This window comes from Somniosus microcephalus, chromosome 14, assembly GCF_052327205.1.
Source record: "Somniosus microcephalus isolate GS21.2 chromosome 14, FLI_Smic_1.0, whole genome shotgun sequence".
In the NCBI taxonomy this organism is placed as follows: Eukaryota; Metazoa; Chordata; class Chondrichthyes; order Squaliformes; family Somniosidae; genus Somniosus; species Somniosus microcephalus.
In genome coordinates, this window is record NC_141000.1 from 48,166,666 (window position 1) to 48,194,067 (window position 27,402).

Here is a 27,402-nt window from a genome sequence, read left to right on the forward strand (position 1 = left end):
AAAAGAAGACTGAGGGGAGACATGTTGCAGGTTTTAAAAATGATAGGTATAGATGAGGTGGAAGTAATTTATCTTGGATTGAGCATAGGATTAAAGGACACATGTAGAAATATCACATATCTCAAGCTGGTTTAAAGATTAGAAGAAAAATATTCCACAAGGATAGTTAATCTGTAGAATAAACTTCCTCCCTGTCTCAAAATAATCATTAGAACCTGGAAAATCAGAATAACTGAAGTTACAGTTCATCCTGTGTGTTTAGCACAGTAAATGTTATGCAGACCTGAAACTCAGATACAAAATTCACTTCTATTAGTGCATCATGGCAGGAATCAGCAAGTTTAAAAAATTGACTTGGTAATAATGATCTCTTTACTTTGTGGGGCTAGATATGGCCATTCCAGTCATGGTTATACTTTAGGCTGCCTTTACACGTACTTGCGTGGATCACACAGTCATTGGCATAAAATATAGGTATTAATGTTATCTTATCTAGCAACTAAAAGGACAACACTATCAGTATTCATAGATGCAAATCAAGGTTGCATAGATTCAGGCTTTATGTCTGTTTTTACATTTGTGACAAATAGAATGCAGGAGAGGAACGAACTGGTAATATTTTATAGCACAGTAATTGCAAAAGGTTCCCCTGCGCAATGGCTGAACAAGTGCACCCCTGTAATAAAAGTGACCTTGGTCTTTGATATAACTTTTTATTTTAATTTTCTTTACCTTTTCCCTTCAGTTGAAAAGGTTCAAACCCAGTGGGATGAGGTGCAGAACCGGTTACAGTCTCGCACCCAGCAGCTGCAGGAAATGCTGAAGGATTCCAACCAATGGCTTGAAGCCAAACAAGAGGCGGAAGAATTTCTCGAGAAAACCAGAACCAAGCAGGGGTCCTGGAAGGAAATGTCCTATACCATGGAGATACTGATGAAGCAGAATGCAGATGTCAAGGTAATTAAAAGGGCTTTGTAGATTTGTAGCTTTTTTTTTTAAAGAGGATGAACAAATCAGTAGGAGAAAACAAAAACTGGCATTTTACCCCAAGTGATGTCAATAACAACTTGCTTTTCTATAGCGCTTTAATATAGTAAATCGTCCCAAGCCACTTCACAGGAGCGTTACATAGGATTACATAGGATACATGGCACAGAAACAGGCCATTCGGCCCAACCAGTCCATACCGGCGTTTATGCTCCACTCGAGCCTCGTCCCATCTGATGATCTCATGATGATCTAAATGATCAGCTATTCGCAATATATATAATGATGATCTAGACGAGGGAACTAGATGTAATATCTCCAAGTTTGCAGATGACACAAAGCTGGGTGGGCGTGTGTGCTGTGAGGAGGATGCCGAGAAACTCCAGTATGATTTGGACAGGTTGGGTGATTGGGCAGATGCATGGCAGATGCAGTATAATGTTGATAAATGCGAGGTTATCCACTTTGGTGGCAAAAAACAGGAAGGCAGATTATTATCTTATTGCCAATAGATTGGGACAAGGGGAAGTGTAACGAGACCTGGGTGTCCTTGTGCACCAGTCGCTGAAGGTAAGCATGCAGGTGCAGCAGGCGGTTAAGAAGGTGAATGGTACGTTGGCCTTCATAGCGAGAGGATTCGAGTACAGGAGCAAGGATGTCTTGCTGCAGTTGTACAGGGCCTTGGTGAGACCACACCTTGAGTATTGTGTGCAGTTTTGGTCGCCTTATCTGAGGAAGGATGTTCTTGCCATGGAAGGAGTGCAGCGAAGATTCACCAGACTGATACCTGGGATGGCAGGAATGATGTATGAGGAGAGATTGGGTCGATTGGGCTTATGTTCGCTGGAGTTTAGAAGAACGAGAGGGGATCTCATTGAAACTTATAAAATTCTAACAGGACTAGACAGACTAGATGCAGGAAGGATGTTCCCGATGGCGGGGGGAGTCCAGAACCAGGGGTCCCAGTCTAAAGATAAGGGGTAAGCCATTTAGGACAGAGATGAGGAGGAATTTCTTCACCCAGAGAGTGGTGAACCTGTGGAATTCTCTACCACAAAAGGCAGTTGAGGCCAATTCATTAAATATATTCAAGAAGGAGTTAGATATATTTCTTAAGGCTAAAGGGATCAAGGGATATGGGGAGAAAGCAGGGACAGGGTACTGAATTTGGATGATCAGCCATTATCTCATTAAATGGCGGAACAGGCTCGAGGGGCTGAATGGCCTACTCCTGCTCTTATCTTCTATGTTTCTATGATCTCATAGTAAGGATCCTCTGGGGAAGAGTGATCAAAGCATGGTTGAATTTCAAATTCAGTTGGAGGGTGAGAAAGTTGTATCTTAAACCAGTGACCTGATCTTAAACAAAGGCAATTGCAATGGCATGAGGGCAGAACTGGCTAAAGTGGACTGGAAAAATAAATTAAAGGGTAAGACATTTGAAATGCAGTGGTGGACATTTAAGGAGATATTTCATAACTCTCAACAAAAATATATTCTACTGAGAAAGAAAGATTTTAAGAGAAGGGAGCACAATCCGTGGCTAACTAAGGAAGTAAAGGATTGTATCAAATTGAAAACAAAGGCATACAATGTTGCCAAGATTGGTGGGAGGCCAGAGGTTTGGGAAATTTTTAAAAACCAGCAAAGGATGACTAAAAGAATAATAAAGAGAGAGAAGATAAATTATGAGAGTAAACTGGCAAGAAATATTAAAACAGATAGTAAGAGCTTCTATAGGTATATAGAAAGGAAGAGAGTAGCTAAAGTAAACGTTGGTCCCTTAGAGGATGAGACTGGGGAATTAATAATGGGGAACGGGGAAATGGCAGATACTCTGAACAAATATTTTGTATCTGTCTTCACGGTAGAAGACACTAACAACATCCCAATAATGGATAATCAAGGGGCCACAGGGAGGGGGGAACTGAAGACAATCACTTTCACTAAGGAAAAAGTACTTGGTAAAATAATGGGACTAAAAGACGACAAGTCCCCTGGACCAGATGGCCTGCATCCCACGGTCTTAAAAGAAGTGGCTGCAGAGATAGTGGATGCATTGGTTGCAATATACCAAAATTCCCTGGACTCTGGAGAGGTCCCAGCGGATTGGAAAACCGCAAATATAACACCCCTATTCAAGAAAGGAGGGAGACAGAAAGCAGGGTTTCCTTATAGACCAGTTAGCCTAACATCTGTTGTTGGGAAAATGCTGGAGCCCTTCATTAAGGAAGCAGTATCAGGGCATTTGGAAAATCATAATGCAGTCAAGCAGAGTCAGCATGGTTTTATGAAAGGGAAATCATGTTTAACAAATTTGCTGGAGTTCTTTGACGATTTAATGAGCAGGGTGGACAAAGGTGAGCCAGTGGATGTGGAGTATTGGATTTCCAGAAGGCATTCAATAAGGTGCCACATAAAAGGTTACTGCATAAGATAAGAGCTCACGGAGTTGGGGGTAATACATTAGCATGGATAGAGAATTGGCTAACCAGCAGAAAGCAGAGAGTCGGGATAAATGGGTCATTTTCCGGTTGGCAAACGGTAACTAGTGGGGTGCCACAGGGATCGGTGCTGGGGCCTCAACTATTTACAATCTACATTAATGACTTGGATGAAGGGACAGAGTGTAATGTAGCCAAGTTTTCAGATGATACAAAGATGGGTGGGAAAGCAAGTTGTGCAGAGGACTCAAAGAACCTGCAAAGGGATATAGACAGGCTAAGTGAGTGGGCAAACACTTGGCAGTTGCAGTATAATGTGGGAAAGTGCAAGGTTATCCACTTTGGCAGGAAAAATAAAAAAGCAAATTATTATTTAAATGGAGAGCGATTACAAAATGCTACTGTTCAGAGGGACCTGGGGATCCTTGTGCATGAAACACAAAAAGTTAGCATGCAGGTACAGCAAGTAATCAAAAAGGCAAATGGAATGTTGGCCTTTATTCCAAGAGGATTTGAGTATAAGAGTAAAGACGTCTTACTGCAATTATTGCAAGGGGGTTGGAGGATAAAAGCAGGGAAGTCCTGCTACAAATGTACAGGGTATTGGTGGGACCACACCTTGAGTACTGTGTACAGTTTTGGTCTCCTTATTTAAGGAAGGATATACTTGCATTGGAGGCAGTTCAGAGATGGTTCACTAGGTTAATTCCAGAGATGAGGGGGTTGACCTGTGAAGAAAGGTTGAGCAGGCTGGGCCTATACTCATTGGAATTTAGAAGAATGAGAGTTGATCTTGTTGAAACATAAGATACTGAGGGGGCACGACAAGGTAGACGCAGAGAGGATCTTTCCCCTCATGGGAAAATCTAGAACTCGGGGGCATAGTCAGGGACACTTCCTGTGCCCTTGAGAACATAGGCCTCAGTGCGGCGGGAGTCTCGGAGCGGCGGCGGGAATCTCGGCAGTGGCGGCAAGTATTTAAAGCGCGGCGGAGACCAGGTAGGTTTACTAATCTCCAGTCTCAGAGAGAGGGAGAGAAGTAAAAAGTAATCGAAGTGTGACGTCACCAGAAAGCAGGTAAGTGATTGGTTGGTGAGTATTTCTCTCTTTTTAAACTTTAACTCTGTGGTTTATAGTTTCTAAAGTCTCTGTGGTGTAACGGGGACTGTTTGTAAACCAGGGCCCTTAAATATACCATTTAACTGTAGTGTAATTGGTGGGATTGATTTGATTTAATTTAATTGCAATTAATTAAAGGGTAAGTCATGGCAGGACAGCCCGATGCCGTGGTATGCTCCTCCTGCGCTATGTGGGAACTCAGGGACACTTCCTGTGTCCCTGACAACTATGTGTGCAGGAAATGTGTCCAGCTGCAGCTACTGGCAGACCGCATTGCGGCGTTGGAGCTGCAATTGGATACATACTGGACCATTCGCGAGGCTGAGGACGTCGTGAATAGCACGTTTGATCAGTTGGTCACAACGCAGGCAAAGGTTGGACAGGCAGAAAGGGAACGGGTGACCAACAGGCAGAGTACTAGGCACAGGCAGGTAGTGCAGGGGTCCCCTGTGGCCATCCCCCTCTCAAACAGATACACCACTTTGAGTACTGTTGGGGGGTATGGCTTATCAGAGGAAGGCAGCAGCAGCCAACTTCCTGGCAGCAGGGGTGGCTCTGTTGCACAGGACAGGAAGAAAAAGAGGGGTAGAGCTATAGTAATAGGGGATTCTATTGTAAGGGGAATAGATAGGCGTTTCTGCGGCTGCAAACGAGACTCCAGGATGGTGTGTTGCCTCCCTGGTGCAAGGGTCAAGGATGTCTCAGAGCGGCTGCAGAACATCTTGGAAGGGGAGGGTGAACAGCCAGTTGTCGTGGTGCTTATAGGTACCAACGATATAGGTAAAAAATGGGATGAGGTCCTAAAAGCTGACTATAGGGAGTTAGGAGGTAAATTAAAAAATAGGACCTCAAAGGTAGTAATCTCAGGATTGCTACCAGTGCCACGTGCTAGTCAGAGTAGAAATAGAAGGATATTTCAGATGAATACGTGGCTAGAGGAATGGTGCGAGGGGGAGGGATTCAAATTCCTGGGACATTAGAACCGGTTCTGGGGGAGGTGGGACCAGTTCAAACCGGATGGTTTGCACCTGGGCAGGGCCGGGACCGATGTCCTAGGGGGAGTGTTTGCTACTGCTCTGGGGGAGGGTTTAAACTAAAATGGCAGGGGGTTGGGAACCTGAGCAGGGGGACAGAGGAAAGGGAAACAAGGATAAAAGCAAAAGATAGGAAGGAGAAAAACAAAAGTGGCAGTCAGAGAAATCAATGGTTTAAATCAAACATGGCCACAGTAAATAATAATTCTAAAATCAAATCAAATCAAATCAACTTTTATTGTCATTGTTAGTGCACAACTGCAGTACAACGAAATGTAGGCTTGCAGCTCCCGAGAGTGTACATTTAGATTAAGACATTTAAACATTCAACATACATTTGGCTTGTAATACATTAACATAAACATAACCATAATAAAGTGCATTGGCAGATGTGCAGGCTTTAGAGTTTATTTGTGGAGTTCAGGAGGATGACAGCTGTAGTGTATGTGCCTTTAAGAGCCCTATGTGTACTGTAATGCCGGTAATGGCCTCTCGGGCTATATAAGCCTGTATATTGTGTTCTATCAGTTAGTTCCCCTCCAGACTTTGTTTAGTAAACACCTATGAAACCAACTCCTGTCTTCAGTGTCTCTACCAACGCACAGACACAACAGTGGCGACGAATTGGAAACGGTCTTACCTGCAATTCGGCAGCACATCAAGGACATCGATTCCTCTGGCGTCCAAAGTTGAAGAAAAATCAAAAAAAAGAAAAAGCTGTGGTTTCACCAGCTAGCCAAGCTGGTGGCAGGCACTGCAATAATCCTTCCTGGGCGTCGGGCTGGGGCTCCAGCGGCTGGCTCTACAGCTAGGCCAAGCAGCGAAAGCGGAGGCAAGCAGTAACAGACGGGGAGGGAGCACTTGGGAGACGGCCGGCGCTGCAAGCAGGTCGGCGTTCAGACCTAGAGAGAGAGTCCGGCGGGGAACAAGTCTCCAACTATAAATAAATAAATAAAAAGAACAGAAACCGCGGGAAACAGCGTTGTCATCGGCAGCAGCGGCGGGGAAGCGCGGGAAGCGCCATATCTTTTCTGCAGAAAAGAAAGAAAAGCACGGGAAGCGCCATTTTATTTCTAGGATGCCTAAGTCTGGCAATATTGATGCTTTTGATAACGAGATAGAGGATTGGACCACATATGTGGAAAGAGTGGAGGTATATTGCACCACAAATGGAATAGAAGATGAAAAAAAAGCTTCAGTACTGCTAAATCTAATGGGCGCAAAGACATACGGGCTGTTACGAAATTTAATCACTCCAGCCAAACCAAAGGACAAGAATTTTAAAGAAATTGTTGATACCCTACAGGAGCACTTAAACCCAACACCGCTGCTGATAGCGGAACGATTCAAATTCTTCAAGAGAAATCAACACAAGAATGAAAGTAACGCTGATTACCTCACTGAATTAAGAAAGCTATCAAAACACTGCCAATTCGGGGCAGGACTACCAGATTATCTTCGAGACAAATTCGTCTGCGGTCTCTTAAGTGAAGGAACACAGAAAAGGCTGCTTTCTGAAAAAGATTTAACACTGGACAAGGCTTTCAGTATGGCTGTGTCATACGAAGCAGCCGCAAGAGGAGCTGCAGAGATACAACAAAAGACACAGGACTTCGGCACCCATGAAATGACACAGGGTTTCGAGAGATGTTATCGCTGCGGCAGATCCACCCATGACCAGAGGGACTGCTGGTTCAAGGATAAAGCATGCAGGCAATGCGGAAAGATTGGACACATTGCACGGGTATGCCGATGTGGACAAAAAAAATCCACAGACAGGAAAAAAAAAATCAATAAAGAAAAGTACAGAAAGGTACAAATGATGACGGACAGTAGCTCCGAAGACCAGAAGAGCGATAGCGACTCCGAAAACAAGAGACTAAGCTGTCTCAAATTACATAATAACCATTTGGGTTACCCTCACAATAGCAGGGTCCCCAGTTAAAATGGAGCTAGATACAGGATCAGCTCTGACCATCATAAATCGACGGGATTACGAGCGGCTAGTTCCGCATATACCTTTAAAAGACACATCCATTATCTTGAAAACATATACGGGGCAGAAAGTATACCCCAAAGGAAAAATAAGGGTGCCTGTTGTATACAACAGCAAGGAAATACAAAAATTGTATTTATACATTCTACAAGATGGTGGTCCACCGCTGTTGGGACGTGACTGGATCAGGAAAATACGTTTAGACTGGCACTCCATTCAGGCACTGACCGTGACCAGTAAGAAAAAAACCAATGATGACGTCATACCTGAACGATTAAAAGACATCTTGGCCAATGCCAAAGAAGTGTTTCAAGAGAAACTAGGAACCTTGAAAGGCATCACCGCCTCAATAAAAGTGGAAGATGCAGCAATTCCCAAGTTTTTTAAGGCAAGACCGGTGCCATACGCAATTCGTCCAGCAGTCGAGGCAGAGCTGGAGAATTTGGAAAAGGCAGGCGTATTATCCAAAATAGATTGGAGCGAGTGGGCAACACCCATCGTTCCAGTCATGAAGAAAGCATTGAATAATGATAAATCTGAAGAACAGAGAAAAATTCGCATCTGTGGAGACTTCAAGGTGACTGTAAACCCGGTCCTTCACACGGTACAGTATCCTCTTCCGAGGATAGAAGCTATTTTCGCCTCACTATCCGGAGGGAAATGTTTCACCAAAATTGACTTGCCACAGGCATATCTACAGATGGAGGTTGAAGAGGCCTCTAAAAAATATCTCACGATAAATACACACAAAGGTCTGTACCAGTACAATCGACTGGTTTTCGGAGTAGCATCCGCTCCAGCTATCTGGCAAAGAGCTATGGAGCAAGTCCTTCAAGGGATTCCGGGGACTCAATGCTACCTAGACGACATCCTTGTAACAGGAGAAAACGACAACGAGCACCTTGCCAATTTGGAGCAGGTGCTCACTAGGCTGAGAGAACGGGGCCTACGAGCAAATCGCCCCAAATGCGAATTTTTCCAAAATCAAATATATTGTGGCCACATAATTAATAAGGAAGGGTTGCATAAGTCACCTGAAAAAATTGAAGCGGTCATAAAAGCCCCAGCACCTGAAAATGTTTCACAATTAAGGTCGTTCCTGGGATTAATAAATTACTATCATAAATTTTTACCGAACTTATCAACTCTTCTACACCCTCTTAATGAACTGCTACAAACAGGAGTAATTTGGAAATGGAGCGAAGACTGTAAACGTGCCTTCCATAAATGCAAAGACTTAATCACGTCCAAAGAAGTTTTGGCTCATTACAACCCATCACTGCCAATCAGACTGGCGTGCGATGCATCCCCTTACGGCGTAGGAGCAGTATTATCGCATAAATTCCCTGATGGCTCGGAACAGCCGATAGCTTTTGCGTCACGCTCATTGAACTCAGCTGAGCGTAACTATGCCCAAATCGACAGGGAAGCACTCAGCCTGGGGAGTGAAGAAATTCAACCATTACCTACACGGACAAAAATTTACCTTGTTGACTGACCATCAACCCCTCATCTCCATATTCAACCCTAAAAAGGGTGTTCCCATTATGACAGCGCAAAGGCTACAGAGGTGGTCCCTTTTTCTAGGGGCACACCAATACAACATAGAATACAAAGGATCAAAACAGCATGGGAATGCTGACGGGTTATCGCGCCTACCGTTGCCAATGGTAGAAGAAGCACCTACCATAGACCCAGTGGAGATTTTCCACTCTACCATAGTCGAATGTCTACCAGTAACAAATTCTGCCATTGAAAGGGAAACTAGAAATGGCCCGACTCTCTCACGAGTCTACGATTTAACAGTGAAGGGATGGCCAGCACATGGCGAACCACTGTTGCCAGCATTCTCGCAAAGAAGAGAACAGCTGTCAGTGTGCCGAGGAACCTTGATGTGTGGATCCAGAGTGGTGATTCCACCCAAATTCCAGGATAAAGTGCTAAAGGAGCTTCACGAGGGGCATCTGGGTGGAGTGAAAATGAAGAACCTAGCCAGGGCGTTTGTATGGTGGCCCGGTATCGCTGGAGACATCGAAGAAATGACCAAGAGCTGCCTAGGATGCCAGAAGGTCCAAAACGCTCCACCCCAAGCCCCTCTACATCCATGGGAGTGGCCCTCATCTCCCTGGCAAAGGGTACACATCGACTTTGCTGGTCCATTTATGGACTCAATGTTCTTAATCACGGTTGATGCACACTCCAAGTGGCCGGAGGTAATAAAGATGTCCTCTGTAGTAACCTGGGAGGTTATGTGTAACCTGATCCACCAGGTGGTGCTGTGGCAATTGCTCTCCTGAGTTAAGTCTGATCTGTACTGTTGTACTCTTTGTTTTGGCTGCCTCATGGCAGAAGCTTTTATGTGCAAGAGTTGATTAAAACCATGTTATGAAGTTAACCTGTGTCTGTCTCCATCTATGGCCCGCTCAAGATACCACATATGGCGACGAGAATAAAGGACGGAAACGTTTTGGAGTATTCGGAAGAGGTGCTCGGGTTGGTTAGCAAACTAGTCAGAAAAGCACGAGGAGTCGAAACGGAGTTTGATTTTTTGGCTGAAGTGACCGGACTCCAAGGATGGCAGGAACGGTAGGCTCCGTGGCACCTTTTGACAGCAAGTCGCAGTCTTGGGAGGAGTATATTGAAATACTGAGCCATTTCTTTATGGCAAACGAGGTGGACAGTGCTGAAAAGAAAAGGGCCATTTTACTGAGTTGTGTGGGAGCGCAAACCTATACACGGATGAGGAATCTGCTGAGCCCGGAGCGGCCAGGAGAAAAATCTTTCGACGAGTTGGTGAGTCTACTAAAGAATCCGAAACCTAGTGAAATAGTACAGAGATGGAAATTCAATTCGAGGATTAGGAGGCCGGAAGAAAGCGTAACTGAGTATGTGGAGGAGCTTCGGAAGCTCGCACAGGACTGTAATTTTGGAAATACGCTCACAGTCATGTTAAGGGACAGACTAGTGTGCGGAGTTAACGACGACAGTATACAGCAAAGCTTGCTGTCAGAAGAAGGATTAACGTTTGAGACGGCACTTAAAAAAGCACAAGCCATGGAGATGGCTAACAAGGACATTAAGGACTTAAACAGTATGAGCAAGGAGAAATGGAGTAAAGCAGTGGGAGGAGCTGTTTTCAAGATGGAAGCTGGCGCAAAAAGTCCACCAGTCGGGGTTGGGGATTGCTACCGATGTGGTGGGATGAGCCATTATGCAAAGGACTGCAGGTTTGCAAAGGCAAAGTGCCACAATTGTGGAAAAATAGGGCACTTAAAGAAAGTCTGTAAAAGGGCAGTGAGTGAGAGAAGCAGTGCTAAAGGGGCAAAGCATGCTAAAGGGGGGAGGGAGAAGTACACAAAGCGGGCAAATTACATACAAGAGGAAGAGTCTAGTGAGGAGGTTTTCACTATATACAGTATAGACACTTCAAAGCCCAATGTACCCCCTCTCACTCAGTATTTGATAGTGAACGGAGGTCAAGTAAAGTTTGAGATTGACACCGGATGTAGTGTAACCATAATGTCGCAGACTGAGTATGCCAAGCTATGGGGGGAAGCAAAAGTACCAGAGCTAGGTACATGCCCCATTAATCTCAAAACCTACACAGGACAGAAGGTGGACATTTTGGGGGCGGCCGAAGTACAAGTGGAACACAAAGGAGTCACCAAAGAGCTTACGGTGGTAGTGGTAGCAGGATCAGGGCCAAACCTGTTAGGGCGAGGGTGGATCAGTGAGTTGAGTGTGGACTGGCAGGCAATGAATAAAATGGAGGACAGTACAGAGGCACTGCAAGAAGTGCTGATGAAGCATGAGTTAGTGTTCAAGGATGAACTGGGCACCTTAAGGGGAGCCACAGCCAAGATTCATGTAGCCAGTGATGCCACGCCTCGTTTCTTTAAACCAAGGTCAGTACCTTGTACAATGAAAACCAAGGTGGAGGCGGAACTAGATCGCCTGCTGAAGGACAAATTAATAGAAACAGTGAAATTTTCAGACTGGGCGGCACCAATAGTCCCGGTATTGAAGCCCGACGGTAACATAAGGGTGTGTGGTGACTATAAGTTAACAGTGAACAGAGTATCATCACTGGAACAGTACCCCATATCGAAAATGGAGGACATGTTAACATCGCTCGCTGGGGGACAAAGATTCAGCAAACTGGACATGAGTCATGCGTATCAGCAGATATTGCTAGATGAAGAATCAAAAAAGTTTGTCACGGTGAACACACACAAGGGGCTGTTCACGTATGCCAGGTTACCATTTGGTGTCAGTTCTAGCCCAGCAATATCCCAACGGACTATGGAGGGCATTCTGCAGGGCATTCCAAAGGTGGCCGTGTACTTAGATGATATTCTGCTAACAGGAAGTGACGATCAGGATCACTTAAAAACACTGGACAAAGTGCTACAGCGGCTGGAAGAGGCGGGGCTATGCCTGAAATGGAGTAAGTGTAGTTTCATGGAGAAGAAAGTTACATTCCTGGGACATCGGGTGGATGCCACAGGCCTCCATCCATTACCAGGGAAAGTGCGGGCAGTGCAGGATGCACCTGCACCCACCTCAGTGACTGAACTGAAAGCCTATCTAGGGCTCCTGAATTATTATAACCAGTTTCTTCCAAACTTATCGATGCTGCTGGCACCCCTGCACAAACTGCTGAGAAAGGAGGAGCCATGGCGTTGGGGGCCAGAGCAAGCAAAAGCGTTTCAGCAGTCAAAGGAGCTACTTCAGTCCAGCAGGGTGTTCGTGCATTATGACGAGAAGAAGGAGCTGATAATGTCCTGCGACGCATCACCCTATGGAGTGGGGGCAGTGTTGGCCCACCGCATGCCAGATGGAGCGGAAAGGCCCATCGGGTTTGTTTCACGCACGCTCACAGCTGCAGAAAAGAACTATTCACAACTTGATAAAGAGGGGTTGGCCATTATATTTGGAGTAAAGAAATTCCATAAGTACATATATGGGAGGAAGTTTGTAATCAGTACTGACCACAAGCCTCTTATTAGCTCACTGAATGAGATGAAAGCAGTGCCTCAAATGGCATCACAGAGAATAATGAGATGGGCAGTAATACTAAGAGCCTATGAATATGTGATCACGTACAGAGCCGGCAAGGAAAACGGGAACGCGGATGCTCTCAGCCGCCTGCCCCTCTCAAAATCTCCTCGCAGTACTTCCCCTGAGGAGCACGTCCTGATGCTGGATCAGGAGATCAGTCCCCTGATGACTTCAGCGCAAATCCAGGGCTGGACAGCCAAGGACCCCGTTCTGTCAAGGGTCCGTGAGTATGTGTTGAAAGGCTGGCCAGATCACCGTGAGGGACCGGAGTTCGCGCCGTACAGACAGAGACATCACAAGCTCAGTGTCCAAGATGGATGTGTGCTATGGGGAGCACGCATCATAGTCCCAGAGCGGGGACGCTCTACTTTGATGGAACAGTTGCATCAATCGCACCCAGGAATGACTAGAATGAAAGGACTGGCTAGGAGCTACCTGTGGTGGCCTAACTTGGATGCTGAAATTGAGTCAAAGGTAAAGTCATGCACTATATGTCAGGAACAGAGGAAAGCACCTGCCGGGACACCACTCCATCCCTGGGAGTGGCCCAGCAAACCCTGGAGGAGAATTCACATAGACTATACGGGACCTTTTAGGGGCAAAATGTTTTTGGTGCTGGTAGACGCTCACTCAAAGTGGATCGACGTTTATCCAGTAAGCTCTGCAACGACTGATGCCACACTGAATTGTCTCAGGAACAGCTTCAGCACGCATGGTATTCCAGAAATGATTGTATCCGACAATGCACAGTGTTTTGTTAGTGAAGGGAGCAAAGAATTCATGGTAAGGAATGGAATCACACACGTCACCTCAGCTCCATATCACCCAGCCTCAAATGGGTTAGCCGAGCGAGCCGTGCAGACTTTTAAGGAGCTCATGAGGAAGAGCTCAGGTGACACCCTGGAGACCAAGCTCAATTGAGCCTTGTTTAGTTATCGTATAACCCCCCAAGCTACCACGGGGCTTTCTCTGGCTGAGTTGATGATGGGGAGAAAGTTGCGGTGCACATTAGACCTGATACACCCAGATCTCAAAAGCAAGGTTGAGACAAAACAAACAAACCAAAAAGCGTATCATGACAAACATACTAAAGCTCGCCATTTCGCCATAGGGGACTCTGTGTACACCCGGAACTTCGGTTATGGACCTAAATGGATACCAGGACTAATCCAGGACATTACAGGACCTGTGTCGTACTCCGTGTTACTAGGGGATGGTCGAGGGGTTCGTCGGCATGTGGATCAGCTTTTCAGCCGGCAGCAGGGGGAACTGCCTCAGATGGAACAAAGGGCAGTAGAGGAGGCTGTTCCAGGACCCAGCACGGCTTATAAGGTGCCAGTGGACACTGGTACTGCCAGGCCACAGCGGGACAGAGTAAAACCAACATCAGAGACTACTCCAATCTCAAGTGCGAATGAATCTGAGAATCCACCACAAGTGGAATTAAGACGTTCACAAAGGATTCGCAAGCAACCAGAAAGACTTATACAAACCTGTTAAATTAGTCAGGGGTTAACCGTGGTTAGAGCATACTGGTTAGTTAAAACGTAGTACCTAGTAAGGGTTATTGTTTAAGAATTGCATATGGCAATCTTAAGGGGGGAGGAGTGTAGTAACCTGGGAGGTTATGTGTAACCTGATCCACCAGGTGGTGCTGTGGCAATTGCTCTCCTGAGTTAAGTCTGATCTGTACTGTTGTACTCTTTGTTTTGGCTGCCTCATGGCAGAAGCTTTTATGTGCAAGAGTTGATTAAAACCATGTTATGAAGTTAACCTGTGTCTGTCTCCATCTATGGCCCGCTCAAGATACCACATCCTCCACCACCACGGAAAAAACCATCACACTATTAAGGACCATATTTGCCAGGAATGGGCTGCCGGAACAGATCTGTTCTGATAATGGACCGCAATTTGTGTCCGAAGATTTCAGGAAGTTCTTAAAAAACAATGGGGTTAAGCACGACACGTCCGCCCCATACCATCCCGCCACCAATGGATTGGCTGAAAGGTTTGTCCAGACCTTCAAGAAGGCCATAAAGGCCATGGGTAATGAAGACATAAAACTTCAGCACAAGGTGGATAACTTCTTGTTCGCATACAGGAATGCAACACATATGGTTACAAACCAAACTCCCGCCATGATGTTCTTCAATAGAAGCCTAAGATGCCGGCTGGATTTGATCAAGCCCAACATCAGAAGGGACGTGGAGAACCGGCAATTTCAAGGCATGAATGAAAGGCCAACTAGAACCTTCCAGATAGGTCAACAAGTTTTGGCCCGGGACTACCGTACCGAGAAATGGCAGCCTGGAACTATCTGCACACGACTAGGACCGCTGATGTATACTGTGGACATTGGAGAAAGCATAATAAGGCACCATGCTGACCAAATCATAGAGTCTTCTGAAAAGGAACAACCTACACCACAACTCTATACACCTAACGATGAAGTAGAGATACCCATATCTACCTCCGATCCGGTGATACTGGAACCCGATGAACCCGACACTGGCATTCAAGCCGAATCAGCCTTGCCAAAAGAACCTACTACACCACCAGAAACTACTACACCGCCGAGGCGTTATCCGGACCGAGTCAGGAAGCCTCCAGAGAGACTGACTTACAATTAATTAACTGCAGCAATGTGTAGATTATTTTTCTTGTAACATGTAATTAATAATTACTTAAAATATTATGTACTGGTTGGCTAAAAGGGGAGGAATTGTAGTGTATGTGCCTTTAAGAGCCCCATGTGTACTGTAATGCCGGTAATGGCCACTCGGGCTATATAAGCCTGTATATTGTGTTGTATCAGTTAGTTCCCCTCCAGACTTTGTTTAGTAAACACCTATGAAACCAACTCCTGTCTTCAGTGTCTCTATCAACACACAGACACAACAACAGCCCTGGGAAAGAAGCTGTTCCTAAATCTGGTCGTACGGGTGCGAATGCATCTGTAGCGTCTCCCAGATGGCAGGAGGGCGAACAGACTGTGGCTGGGGTGGGTAGGGTCTAAGAGCGTTAAAAAAACAAGCCTGAAGGCTTTGTGTCTTAATGCGAGGAGCATTCGTAATAAAGTGGATGAATTAGCTGCGCAAATAGAGGTAAACGAATATGATTTGATTGGGATTACGGAAACATGGCTCCAGGGTGGCCAAGGCTGGGAACTCAACATCCAGGGGTATTCAATATTCAGGAAAGATAGGCAAAAAGGAAAGGGAGGTGCGGTAGCATTGCTGGTTAAAGAAGGGATTAACACAATTGTAAGGAAGGATATTAGCTCTGATGTTGTGGAATCTGTATGGGTAGAACTGAGAAATACCAAGGGGCAGAAAACGTTAGTGGGAGTGGTATATAGACCTCCAAACAGTAATGCGGAGGTTGGGGATGGCATTAAAAGGGAAATTAGAGAAGCGTGCAATAAGGGCACAGCAGTCATCATGGGTGACTTTAATCTACATATAGATTAGGCTAACCAAATTAGTAACAATACTGTGGAGGAGGAATTCCTGGAGTGTTTACGGGATGGCTTCCTGGACCAATATGTCGAGGAACAAACCAGAGATCAGGCCATCTTAGACTGGGTATTATGTAACGAGAAAGGATTAATTAGCAATCTTGTTGTATGAGGCCCCTTGGGTCGGAGCGATCATAATATGATCGAATTCTTCATTAAGATGGAGAATGAAGTAGTTGACTCAGACTAGGGTCCTGAATTTAAATAAAGGAAACTACGATGGACTGAGGCGCGAGTTAGGTAGGATTGACTGGGGAATGTCACTCAAAGGGTTGACGGTGGATAGGCAATGGCAAACATTCAAAGACCGCATGGATGAACTACATAATTTGTTCATCCCAGTTTGGCATAAAAATAAAACAAAAAAGGTGACTCAACCGTGGCTAACAAGGGAAATTAGGGATAGCATAAGATCCAAGGAGAGGACACATAAATTGGCCAGAAAAAGCAGTAAACCTGAGGATTGGGAGCAGTTTAGGATTCAACAAAGGAAGACAAAGGGATTAATTAAGAAAGGGAAAATAGAATATGAGAGTAAGCTTTCAGGGAACATAAAAACTGACTGTAAAAGCTTTTATAGATATGTGAAGAGAAAAAGATTGGTGAAGTCAAGCGTAGATCCCTTGCAGTCAGAATCAGGGGAATTTATAATGGGGAACAAAGAAATGGCAGACCAATTAAATACATATTTTGGTTCTGTCTTCACAAAGGAGGACACAAATAACCTCCCAGAGATGTCGGGGAACATAGGGTCTGATGAAAGGGAGGAACTGAAAGAAATCAGTATTTGTAGGGAAATGGTGTTAGGGAAATTGATGGGATTGAAGGCCGATAAATCCCCAGGGCCTGATAATCTACATCCTAGGATACTTAAGGAAGTGGCCCTAGAAATAGTAGATGCATTGCTGATCATCTTTCAAAATTCGAGGGAATCTGGAACAGTTCTCATGGAGTGGAGGGTAGCTAATGTTACCCCACTATTCAAAAAAGGTGGTAGAGAGAAAGTGGGGAATTATAGACCGATAAGCCTGACATCGTTAGTGGGGAAAATGCTAGAGTCCATTATAAAAGATGTAATAGCAGAGCACTTGGAAAACAGTGACAGGATCGGACAAAGTCAACATGGATTTACAAAAGGTAAATCGTGCTTGACTAATCTACTGGAATTTTTTGAGGATGTAACTGGTAAAATAGATAAGGGATAACCAGCGGATGTGGTGTATTTGGACTTTCAGAAGGCTTTTGATAAGATCCCGCATAAGAGATTAGCGTGTAAAGTTAAGGCACATGGGATTGGGGGCAAGGTATTGACTTGGATAGAAAACTGGTTGGCAGACAGAAAACAAAGAGTTGGAATAAACGGGTCCTTTTCCGAGTGGCAGGCAGTGACTAGTGGGGTACCGCAGTGATCGGTCCTTGGACCCCAGCTATTCACAATATATATTAATGATCTAGACAAGGGAACTAGATGTAATATCTCCAAATTTGCAGAGGACACAAAGCTGGGTGGGCGTGTGTGCTGTGAGGAAGATGCCGAGAAACTACAGGATGATTTGGACAGGTTGGGTGATTGGGCAGAAGCATGACAGATGCAATATAACGTGGATAAATGTGAGGTTATCTACCTTGGTGGCAAAAACAGGAAGGCAGATTATTATCTGAATGGCAATAGATTGGGAGAAGGGGAAGTGCAACGAGACCTGGGTGTCCTTGTGCACCAATAGCTGAAGGTAAGCATGCAGGTGCAGCAGGCGGTTAAGAAGGCAAATGGTATGTTGGCCTTCGTAGCGAGAGGGTTTGAGTACAGGAACAAGGATGTCTTGCTGCATAACAACAGAAAATGCTGGAAAAACTCAGCAAGCCAGGCAACATCCGTGGAGAGAAAATAGAGTCGACGTTTCGGGTGTAACCCTTTTTCAAAACTGGAAAGGAAATGAAATAGATCGAAAGGCAGGGCTGGGAGGGAACAAAAGAAGTGAAGAGACATTAAGAGGTATTCAAAATGAGACGAGATGGTGATAGGACTACTGGAGACAAAAGACGGCTCGGATTAGGTGTGAAATGTTCTGGCAGAATGAGAGACAGCTGCCATGTGGGAGAGAGAAAAAAAAGGAAAGGGAGGGGGGAGGGAAAAACCAAAACAAAGGGGTGGATAAAAAATATAAGTAAAAATGTAACAGGGGCCGAGGTTATGATCTGAAATTGTTGAACTCGATATTGAGATATAGGCTGCAAAGTGCCTAATCGGAAGATGAGGTGCTGTTCCTCGAGTTTACGTTGTCTTGCTGCAGTTGTACAGGGAGTTGGTGAGACCACATCTTGAGTATTGTGTGCAGTTTTGGTTGCCTTATCTGAGGAAGGATGTTCTTGCCATGGAAGGAGTTCAGCGAAGAATCACCAGGCTGATACCTGGGATGGCAGGAATGACGTATGAGGAGAGATTGGGATGATTGGGCTTGTACTCGCTGGAGTTTAGAAGAATGAGAGGGGATCTCATTGAAACTTATAAAATTCTGACAGGACTGGACAGACTAGATGCAGGAAGGATGTTCCCAATGGTCGGGGAGTCCAGAAATAGGGGTCGCAGTCTAAGGATAAGGGGTAGGCCATTTAGGACAGAAATGAGGAGGAATTTCTTCACCCAGAGAGTGGTGAACCTGTGGAATTCTCTACCACAGAAATCAGTAGAGGCCAATACATTAAATATATTCAAGAAGGAGTTGGAGATATTTCTTAAGGTTAAAGGGATCAAGGGGTATGGGGAGAAAGCAGGGACCAGGTGCTGAATTTGGACAATCAGCCATGATCGCATTGAATGGCGGAGCAGGCTCGAGGGGCCGAATAAGAACATAAGAAATAGGAGCAGGAGTAGGCCAATCGGCCCCTCGAGCCTGCTCCGCCATTCAATAAGATCATGGCTGATCTGATCCTAACCGCCAATCCACTATCACAGAACCATCTCCTGAATCTAACAGAATTAGACACACGAAATAGGAGCAGGATCAGGCTACACGGCCCCTGGGCCCGCTCCGCTACCCACAGGGCCATGACCGATCCGAACCTAGGCTCATGTCCAAATTCCTGCCCACTCCCCATAACCCTTAATTCCCTTTACTTCTAGGAAACTGTCTATTTCTGTATTAAATTTATGTAATGATGTAGCTTCTACAGCTTTTTGGGGCAGCATATTCCATGAACCTACCACCCTCTGAGTGAAGTAGTTCCTCCTCATCTCAGTTTTGAAACAGCAGCCCCTTATTCTAAGACTATGCCCCCTAGTTCTAGTTTCACCCATCATCGGGAACATCCTCCCCGCATCCACCCGATCCAACCCCTTCACAATCTTATATGTTTCAATAAGATCGCCTCTCATTCTTCTGAACTCCAATGAGTAGAGTCCCAATCTACTCAACCTCTCCTCATATGTCCATCCCCTCATCCCCGGGATTAACCGAGTGAACCTTCTTTGTACTGACTTGAGAGCAAGTATGTCTTTTCTTATGTATGGACACCAAAACTGTATGCAGTATTCCAGGTGCGGTCTCACCAATACCTTGTACAACTGAAGCAATACCTCCCTATTTTTATATTCTATCCCCCTAGCAATGAAAGCCAACATTCCATTGGCCTTCTTAATCACTTGCTGCACCTGCATACTAACCTTTTGAGTTTCGTGCACCAGGACTCCCAGATCCCTTTGTACTTCAGTACTTTCCAGTTTCTTGCCATTAAGATAATAACTTGCTCTACGATTTTTCCTGCCAAAGTGCATAACCTCACACTTTCCAGTATTGTATTCCATCTGCCAAATCTCTGCCCACTTACTTAGCCTGTCTATGTCCCCTTGCAGGTTTTTTATGTCCTCCTCACTCACTACTTTCCCTCCCATCTTAGTATCATCTGCAAACTTTGATATGTTACACTCGGTCCCCTCCTCCAAATCGTTAATATAGATTGTAAAGAGTTGGGGACCCAGCACTGACCCCTGCGGAACACCACTGGTTACTGATTGCCAGTCTGAGAATGATCCATTTATCCCAACTCTCTGCCTTCTGTTAGATAGCCAACCCTCTATCCATGCCAGAATATTACCCCCAATCCCGTGATTTTTTATCTTAAGTAATAATCTTTTGTGTGGCACCTTGTCAAATGCCTTTTGGAAGTCTAAATACACTACGTCCACTGGTTCCCCTTTATCCACCCTATATGTTACTTCCTCAAAGAACTCCAGCAAATTTGTCAAACATGACTTCCCCTTCATAAAACCATGCTGACTTTGTCCTATTAAATTATGATTATCCAAATGTCCTGTTACTATCTCCTTAATAATGGACTCCAAAATTTTACCTACCACAGATGTTAGGCTAACCGGTCTATAGTTTCCAGCCTTCTGTCTACTGCCCTTTTAAAATAAGGGTGTTACATTAGCAGTTTTCCAGTCTGCCGGGACCTTTGCTGAGTCCAGGGAGTTTTGGAAAATTATTACCAATGCATCCACAATCCCTACCGCCACTTCCCTCAAGACCCTAGGATGTAAGCCATCAGGTCCAGCTGATTTATCTGCCTTGAGTCCCATTATTTTACCGAGTACCACTTCCTTAGTGATTTTGATCGTGTTTAGCTCCTCCCCCCCTATAGCCCCCTGTTTGTCCAGTGTTGGGATATTCTTAGTGTCCTCTACTGTAAAGACTGATACAAAATATTCATTCAGTGTTTTTGCCATCTCCATATTTCCCACCATTAATTTCCCGGTCACATCCTCTAAGGGACCAACATTTACTTTACCCACCCTTTTTCTTTTTATATAACTATAAAAATTCTTACTATCTGTTTTTATATTTTTTGCTAATTTACTTTCATAATCTATCTTCTCTTTCTTAATCAATCTTTTTGTTATTTTTTTGCTGTCTTTTAAAGTTTTCCCAATCCTCTATCCTCCCACTAGATTTGGCTACCTTATATACCCTTGTTTTTAGTCGAATACTATCCTTAATTTCTTTACTTAGCCACGGATGGCGGTCTTTTCTTTTACACCTTTTTCTTCTCAGTGGAATATATATTTTTTGGAAGTTGTAAAATAACTCCTTAAATGTACACCACTGATCATGTATCGTCTTACCCTTTAATCTATTTTCCCAATCCACTCTACTCAATTCCGCTCTCATACCTTCATAGTCTCCTTTATTCAAGCTTAGCACGCTTGTTTGAGATCCAACCTTCTCACCCTCTAATTGAATATGGAATTCAACCATGTTATGGTCACTCATTCCAAGGGGATCCTTTACTAGGACATTTTTAATTATTCCTGTCTCGTTACACAGGACCAGATCTAAGGTTGCTTGCCCCCTGGTCGGTTCAGTTGCATACTGCTCAAGAAACCCATCCCTAATACACTCAATGGACTCATCCTCAAGGCAGCCCTGCCCAATTTGATTTGTCCAATTAATATGATAGTTAAATTCCCCCATAATTATAGATGTTCCCTTATTACAAGCCTCAACTATTTCCTGATTGATACTCCGTCCAACAGAGTTGCAACTGTTAGGAGGCCTATAGACTACGCCCACTAGTGTTTTTTTCCCCTTATTATTCCTTACCTCCACCCAAACTGTTTCATTATCCTGATCTTTTGACCCAATATCATTTCTCTGTATTACAGTGATTCCTTCCTTTATTAACATAGCCACCCCACCTCCCCTTCCTTCCTGCCTGTCCTTCCTGATCGTTAAATAACCTGGTATGTTTAATTCCCAGGCATTGTCACCCTGCAGCCATGTTTCTGTAATGGCCACAAGATCATACCCATATGTAGTTATTTGTGCCATTAACTCGTCTATTTTGTTACGAATGCTACGTGCATTCAGATAGAGAACTTTCAAATATGTTTTGTGATACTTAGTTCCTGCTTTTGCCCTTTTTATTACTTTACCTTTTACTCCATACCTTCTGCCCCTTCCTGACACACTCTGGTTTTTAATTTTCCCACTGCTACCTAAGTCTATGACCTTCTCTGTTGTCATTTTTATTATTTGCTTTCTAGGAACCTCCCCCCCACTAGTTAGTTTAAAGCCCTCTCTACAGCCCTAGTTATATGATCCGCCAGGACTCTAGTCCCAGCACTGGCCAAGTGAAGCCCGTCCCAATGGAAAAGCTCCCTCCTGCCCCAGTACTGGTGCCAGTGTCCCAGGAAGCAAAACCCATTTCTCCCACAATGGCCTACTCCTGCTCCTATCTTCTATGTTTCAGAATAAAGGGTCGCCCTTTTAGAACTGAGATGAGGAGGAATTTCTTCTCGCAGAGGGTCATAAATCTGTGGAATTCTCTGCCCCAGAGAGCTGTGGAGGCTGGGTCTTTAAATACATTTAATGACGGGAATGGTAGTGTAATGGTAATGTCACTGGGCTAGTAATCCAGAGGCCTGGACTAATGATCCAGAGACGTGAGTTCAAATCCCACCACGGCAGCTGGGGAATTTAAATTCAGTTAATTAAATAAATCTGGAATAAAAAGCTCGTATCAGTAATGGTATCCATGAAACTATCGGATTGTCGTAAAAACCCATCTGGTTCACTGATGTCGTTTAGGGAAGGAAACCTGCTGTCCTTACCTGGTCTGGCCTATATGAGACTCCAGACCCACAGCAATGTGGTTGACTCTTAACTGCCTTCTGAAATGGCCTAGCAAGTCACTCAGTTATAACTAATTTCTACGAAACATAATAATAAGAATGAAACCGGACGGACCACCCGGCATCTATCTCGGCACCGGCTACAGACACGGTAATGGCACACCCAGCCCAGTCAACCCTGCAAAGTCCTCCTCACCAACATCTGGGGACTTGCGCCAAAATTGGGAGAGCTGTCCCACAGACTAGTCAAGCAATAGCCTGACATAGTCATACTCACAGAATCATACCTTTCAGCCAATGCCCTGAACTCCTCCATCACCATCCCTGGGTATGTCCTGTCCCACCGGCAGGACAGACCCACCGGGGTTTTGGCACAGTGGTATACAGTCGGGAAGGAGTGGCCCTGGGAGTCCTCAACATTGACTCCGGACCCCATGAAGTCTCATGGCTTCAGGTCAAGCATGGGCAAGGAAACCTCCTGCTGATTACCACCTACCGCCCCCCCTCAGCTGATGAATCAGTACTCCTCCATGTTGAACACCACTTGGAAGAAGCACTGAGAGTAGCAAGGCACAGAATGTACTCTGGGTGGGGGACTTCAATATCCATCACCAAAAGTGGCTCGGTAGCACCACTACTGACTGAGCTGGCTGAGTCCTGAAGGACAAAACTGCCAGTCTGGGCCTGCAACAGGTGGTGAGTGAACCAACAGGAGGGAAAAACATACTTGACCTCATCCTCACCAATCTACCTGTCGCAGATGCATCTGTCCATGACAGCATTGGCAGCAGTGACTACCGCACAGTCATTGTGGAGACAAAGTCCCGTCTTCACACTGAGAACACCCTCCATCGTGTTGTGTGGTACTACCACTGTGCTAAATGGGATAGATTCAGAACAGATCTAGCAGCTCAAAACTGGGCATCCATGAGGCGCTGTGGGCCATCAGCAGCAGCAGAATTATATTCCACCACAATCTGTAACCTCATGGCCCGGCATATCCCTCGCTCTACCATTACCACCAACCCTGGTTCAACAACGAATGTAGAAGAACATGCCAGGAGCAGCACCAGGCGTACCTAAAAATCAGGTGCCAACCTCGGGAAGCTGCAACACAGGACTACATGCATGCTAAAAAGCGGAAGCAGCATGCTATAGATAGGGCTAAGTGATCCCACAATCAACAGATCAGATCAAAGCTCTGCAGTCCTGCCACATCCAGCCATTAAACAACTAATGGGAGGAGGAGGCTCCAAGAATATCCCCATCCTCAATGATGGTGGAGCCCAGCACATGAGTGCAAAAGGCAAGGCTGAAGCGTTTGCAACCAACTTCAGCCAGAAGAGCCAAGTGGATGATCCATATCGGCCTACTCCCGAGGTCCCCACCATCACAGAAGCCATTCTTCAGCCAATTTGATTCACTCCACGTGATATCAAGAAACGGCTGAGTGCACTGGATAGAGCAAAGGCTATAGGCCCCGACAACATCCCGACTATCGTGCTGAAGACTTGTGCTCCAGAACTAGCCGTGCCTCTAGCCAAGCTGCTCCAGTACAGCTACAACACTGGCATCTATCCGACAATGTGAAAAACTGCCCAGGTATGTCCTGTCCACAAAAAGCAGGACAAATCCAATCCGGCCAATTACCGCCCTATCAGCCTACTCTCAATCATCAGCAAAGTGATGGAAGGTGTCATCGACAGTGCTATCAAGCGGCACTTACTCACCAATAACCTGCTCACTGATGCCCAGTTTGGGTTCCATCAAGACCACTCGGCTCCCGGCCTCATGCCAGCCTTGGTCCAAACATGGACAAAGGAGCTGAATTCCAGAGGTGAGGTGAGAGTGACTGCCCTTGACATCAAGGCAGCATTTGATCGAGTCGGGCATCAAGAAGCCCTAGTAAAACTAAAGTCAATGGGAATCAGGGGGAAAACGTTCCACTGGCTGGAATCATACCTAGCACAAAGGAAGATGGTTGAAGGTCAATCATCACAGCCCCAGGAGATCACTGCAGGAGTTCCTCAGGGCAGTGTCCTCGGCCCAACCATCTTCAGCTGCTTCATCAATGACCTTCCCTCCAACATAAGGTCAGAAATGGGGACTGCACAGTGTTCAGCACCATTCGCAACTCCACAGATAATGAAGCAGTCCATGCCCGCATGCAACAAGACCTGGACGATGTTCAGGCTTGGGCTGATAAGTGGCAGGTAACATTCACGCCACAGAAGTGCCAGGCAATGACTATCTCCAACAAGCGAGAGTCTAACTACCTCCCCTTGACATTTAATGGCATTACCATTGCCAAATCCCCCACTATCAACATCCTGGGGGGTCACCATTAATGAGAAACTTAACTGGACCAGCCACATAAATACTGTGGCAACAAGAGCAGGTCAGAGGCTAGGTATTCTGCAGCGAGTGCCTTACCTCCTGACTCCCCAAAGCCTTTCCACCATCTACAAGGCACAAGTAAGGAGTGTGATGGAATACTCTCCACTTGCTTGGATGAGTGCAGCTCCAACAACACTCAAGAAGCTCGACACCATCCAGGACAAAGCAGCCCGCTTGATTGGCACCCCACCCACCACCTTAAACATTCACTCCCTCCACCACCGGCGTACCGTGGCTGCAGTGTGTACCATTTACAAGATGCACTGCAACAACTCACCAAGGCCTCTTCGGCAGCATCTCCCAAACCCGCGACCTCTTCCACCTAGAAGGACAAGGGCAGCAGGCGCATGGGAACACCACCACCTCCAAGTTCCCCTCCAAGTCACACACCATCCTGACTTAGAAGTATATCGCTGATCCTTCATCGTCGCTGGGTCAAAATCCTGGAACTCCCTCCCTAACAGCACTGTGGGAGTACCATCACCACACGGACTGCAGCGATTCTAGAAGGCGGCTCACCACCACCTTCTCAAGGGCAACTAGGGATGGGCAATAAATGCTGGCATTGCCAGCTACGCCCTGATCCGGTAAAAACAAATACATCTAAAAAAAAAACATTTAAGGTGGAAATAGACAGATTTTTGCAAGATAAGTGAGTGAAGGGTTATGGGGAGCGGGCAGGGAAGTGGCTTTGAGCCCAAGATCAGCCATGATCTTATTGAATGGCGGAGCAGGCTCGATGGGCCAAGTGGCCTATTCCTGTTCCTATTTCTTATGTTCTTATTTCCTCATCTAACTCTATCAGCATAACCCTCTATTTCCTTCTCCCTCATATGCTTATCTAGCCTCCTCTTAAATGCATCTATACTATTCGCCTCAGCCACTCCCTGTGGTAGTGAGTTCCACATTCTCACCACCCTCTGGGTAAAGAAGTTTCTTCTGAAGTCCCTATTTGATTTCTTGGTGACTATCTTGTATTAATGGCCTCTAGTTTTGCTCTTCTCCACAAGTGGAAACACTCTTTCTGTATCTACTCTATCAAATTCTTTCATAATTTTAAAGATCTCTATTAGGTCACCCCTCAGTCTTTTTACAAGTGAAAAACAAGCCTGTTCATCCTTTCTTGATAAGTATACCCTTGTATTTCTGGTAGCATCCTTGTAAATCTTCCCTGTACCCTCTCCAGTGCTTCTATATCCTTTTTATAATATGGTGACCAGAATTGTACACAGTACTCTAAGTGTGGTCTAACTAAGGTTCGATACAGGTTTAGCATAACTTCACTACTTTTCAATTCTACCCCTCTAGAAATAAACCCTAGTGCCTGGCTTGCTTTTTTATGGCCTTGTTAACCTGTGTCGCTACTTTTAGTGATTTGTGTATTTGTACTCTGATCCATTTGCTCCTCCACCCCACCCAGACTCGCACCCTCCCAAGTAATAAGTGATCTCCCTATTCTTCCTACCAAAATGTAATACCTCACATTTATTTGTGTTGAATTTCATTTGCTAATTATATGCCCATTCTGCAAGTTTATTAATGTCTTCCTGTAATTTATTGCAGTCCTCCTCAGTATTGACTATCCCCCCCAATTTAGCGTCATACACAAATTTAGAAATTGTGTTTTTGATTCCAAAGTCTGAATCGTTAATATAAATTGTGAACAACAGTGGTCCCAGCACTGATCCTTGTGGAACACCACTACCCACCTTCTGCCAATGTGAATAGCTGCCCTTTACTCCTACTCACTGCTTCCTGTCTTGAAACCAACTAGCTATCCATTCTGCTACTTGTCCCCTGACTCTGCATTCTGTGACCTTGTTCATCAGTCTATTATGGAGTACCTTATCAAAGGCCTTTTGAAAATCTAGATAAATTACATCTACTACATTACCTTTGTCTATTCTCTCTGTTACCTCTTCAAAAAATGCAATTAGGTTGATCAAGCAAGACTTTCCCTTTTGAAATCCATGCTGACTATTCATTATTATATTTTTGGCTTCTAGATGTTCTTCTATTTTCTCTTTAGTATGGATTCCATTATTTTTCCTACCACTGACGTTAAGCTAACTGGTCTATAGTTCCCTGGACATGTTCTATCTCCCATCATAAATATAGGTATTATGTTAGCTATCCACCAGTCCTCTGGCACTACCCCTTTTTCTAATGAATTATTAAGTATGTGCAGTAATGCCTCTGCTATCTCTTTCCATGTTTCT

The 27,402-nt window shown here is 45.1% G+C and overlaps 1 protein-coding gene across 8 annotated transcripts in view; it reads left to right on the top strand.

Moving 5' to 3' along the window:
• dmd (dystrophin) overlaps window positions 1-27,402 on the top strand; it is a 2,562,635-nt gene that overhangs the window by 1,965,409 nt on the left and 569,824 nt on the right. For all 8 annotated transcript variants that reach the window (XM_086007360.1, XM_086007362.1, XM_086007361.1 and 5 more), the window contains one exon: window positions 746-957. In XM_086007360.1, coding sequence (XP_085863486.1) covers window positions 746-957 — 212 coding nt within the window. The remainder of the gene's footprint in view (window positions 1-745; window positions 958-27,402) is intronic.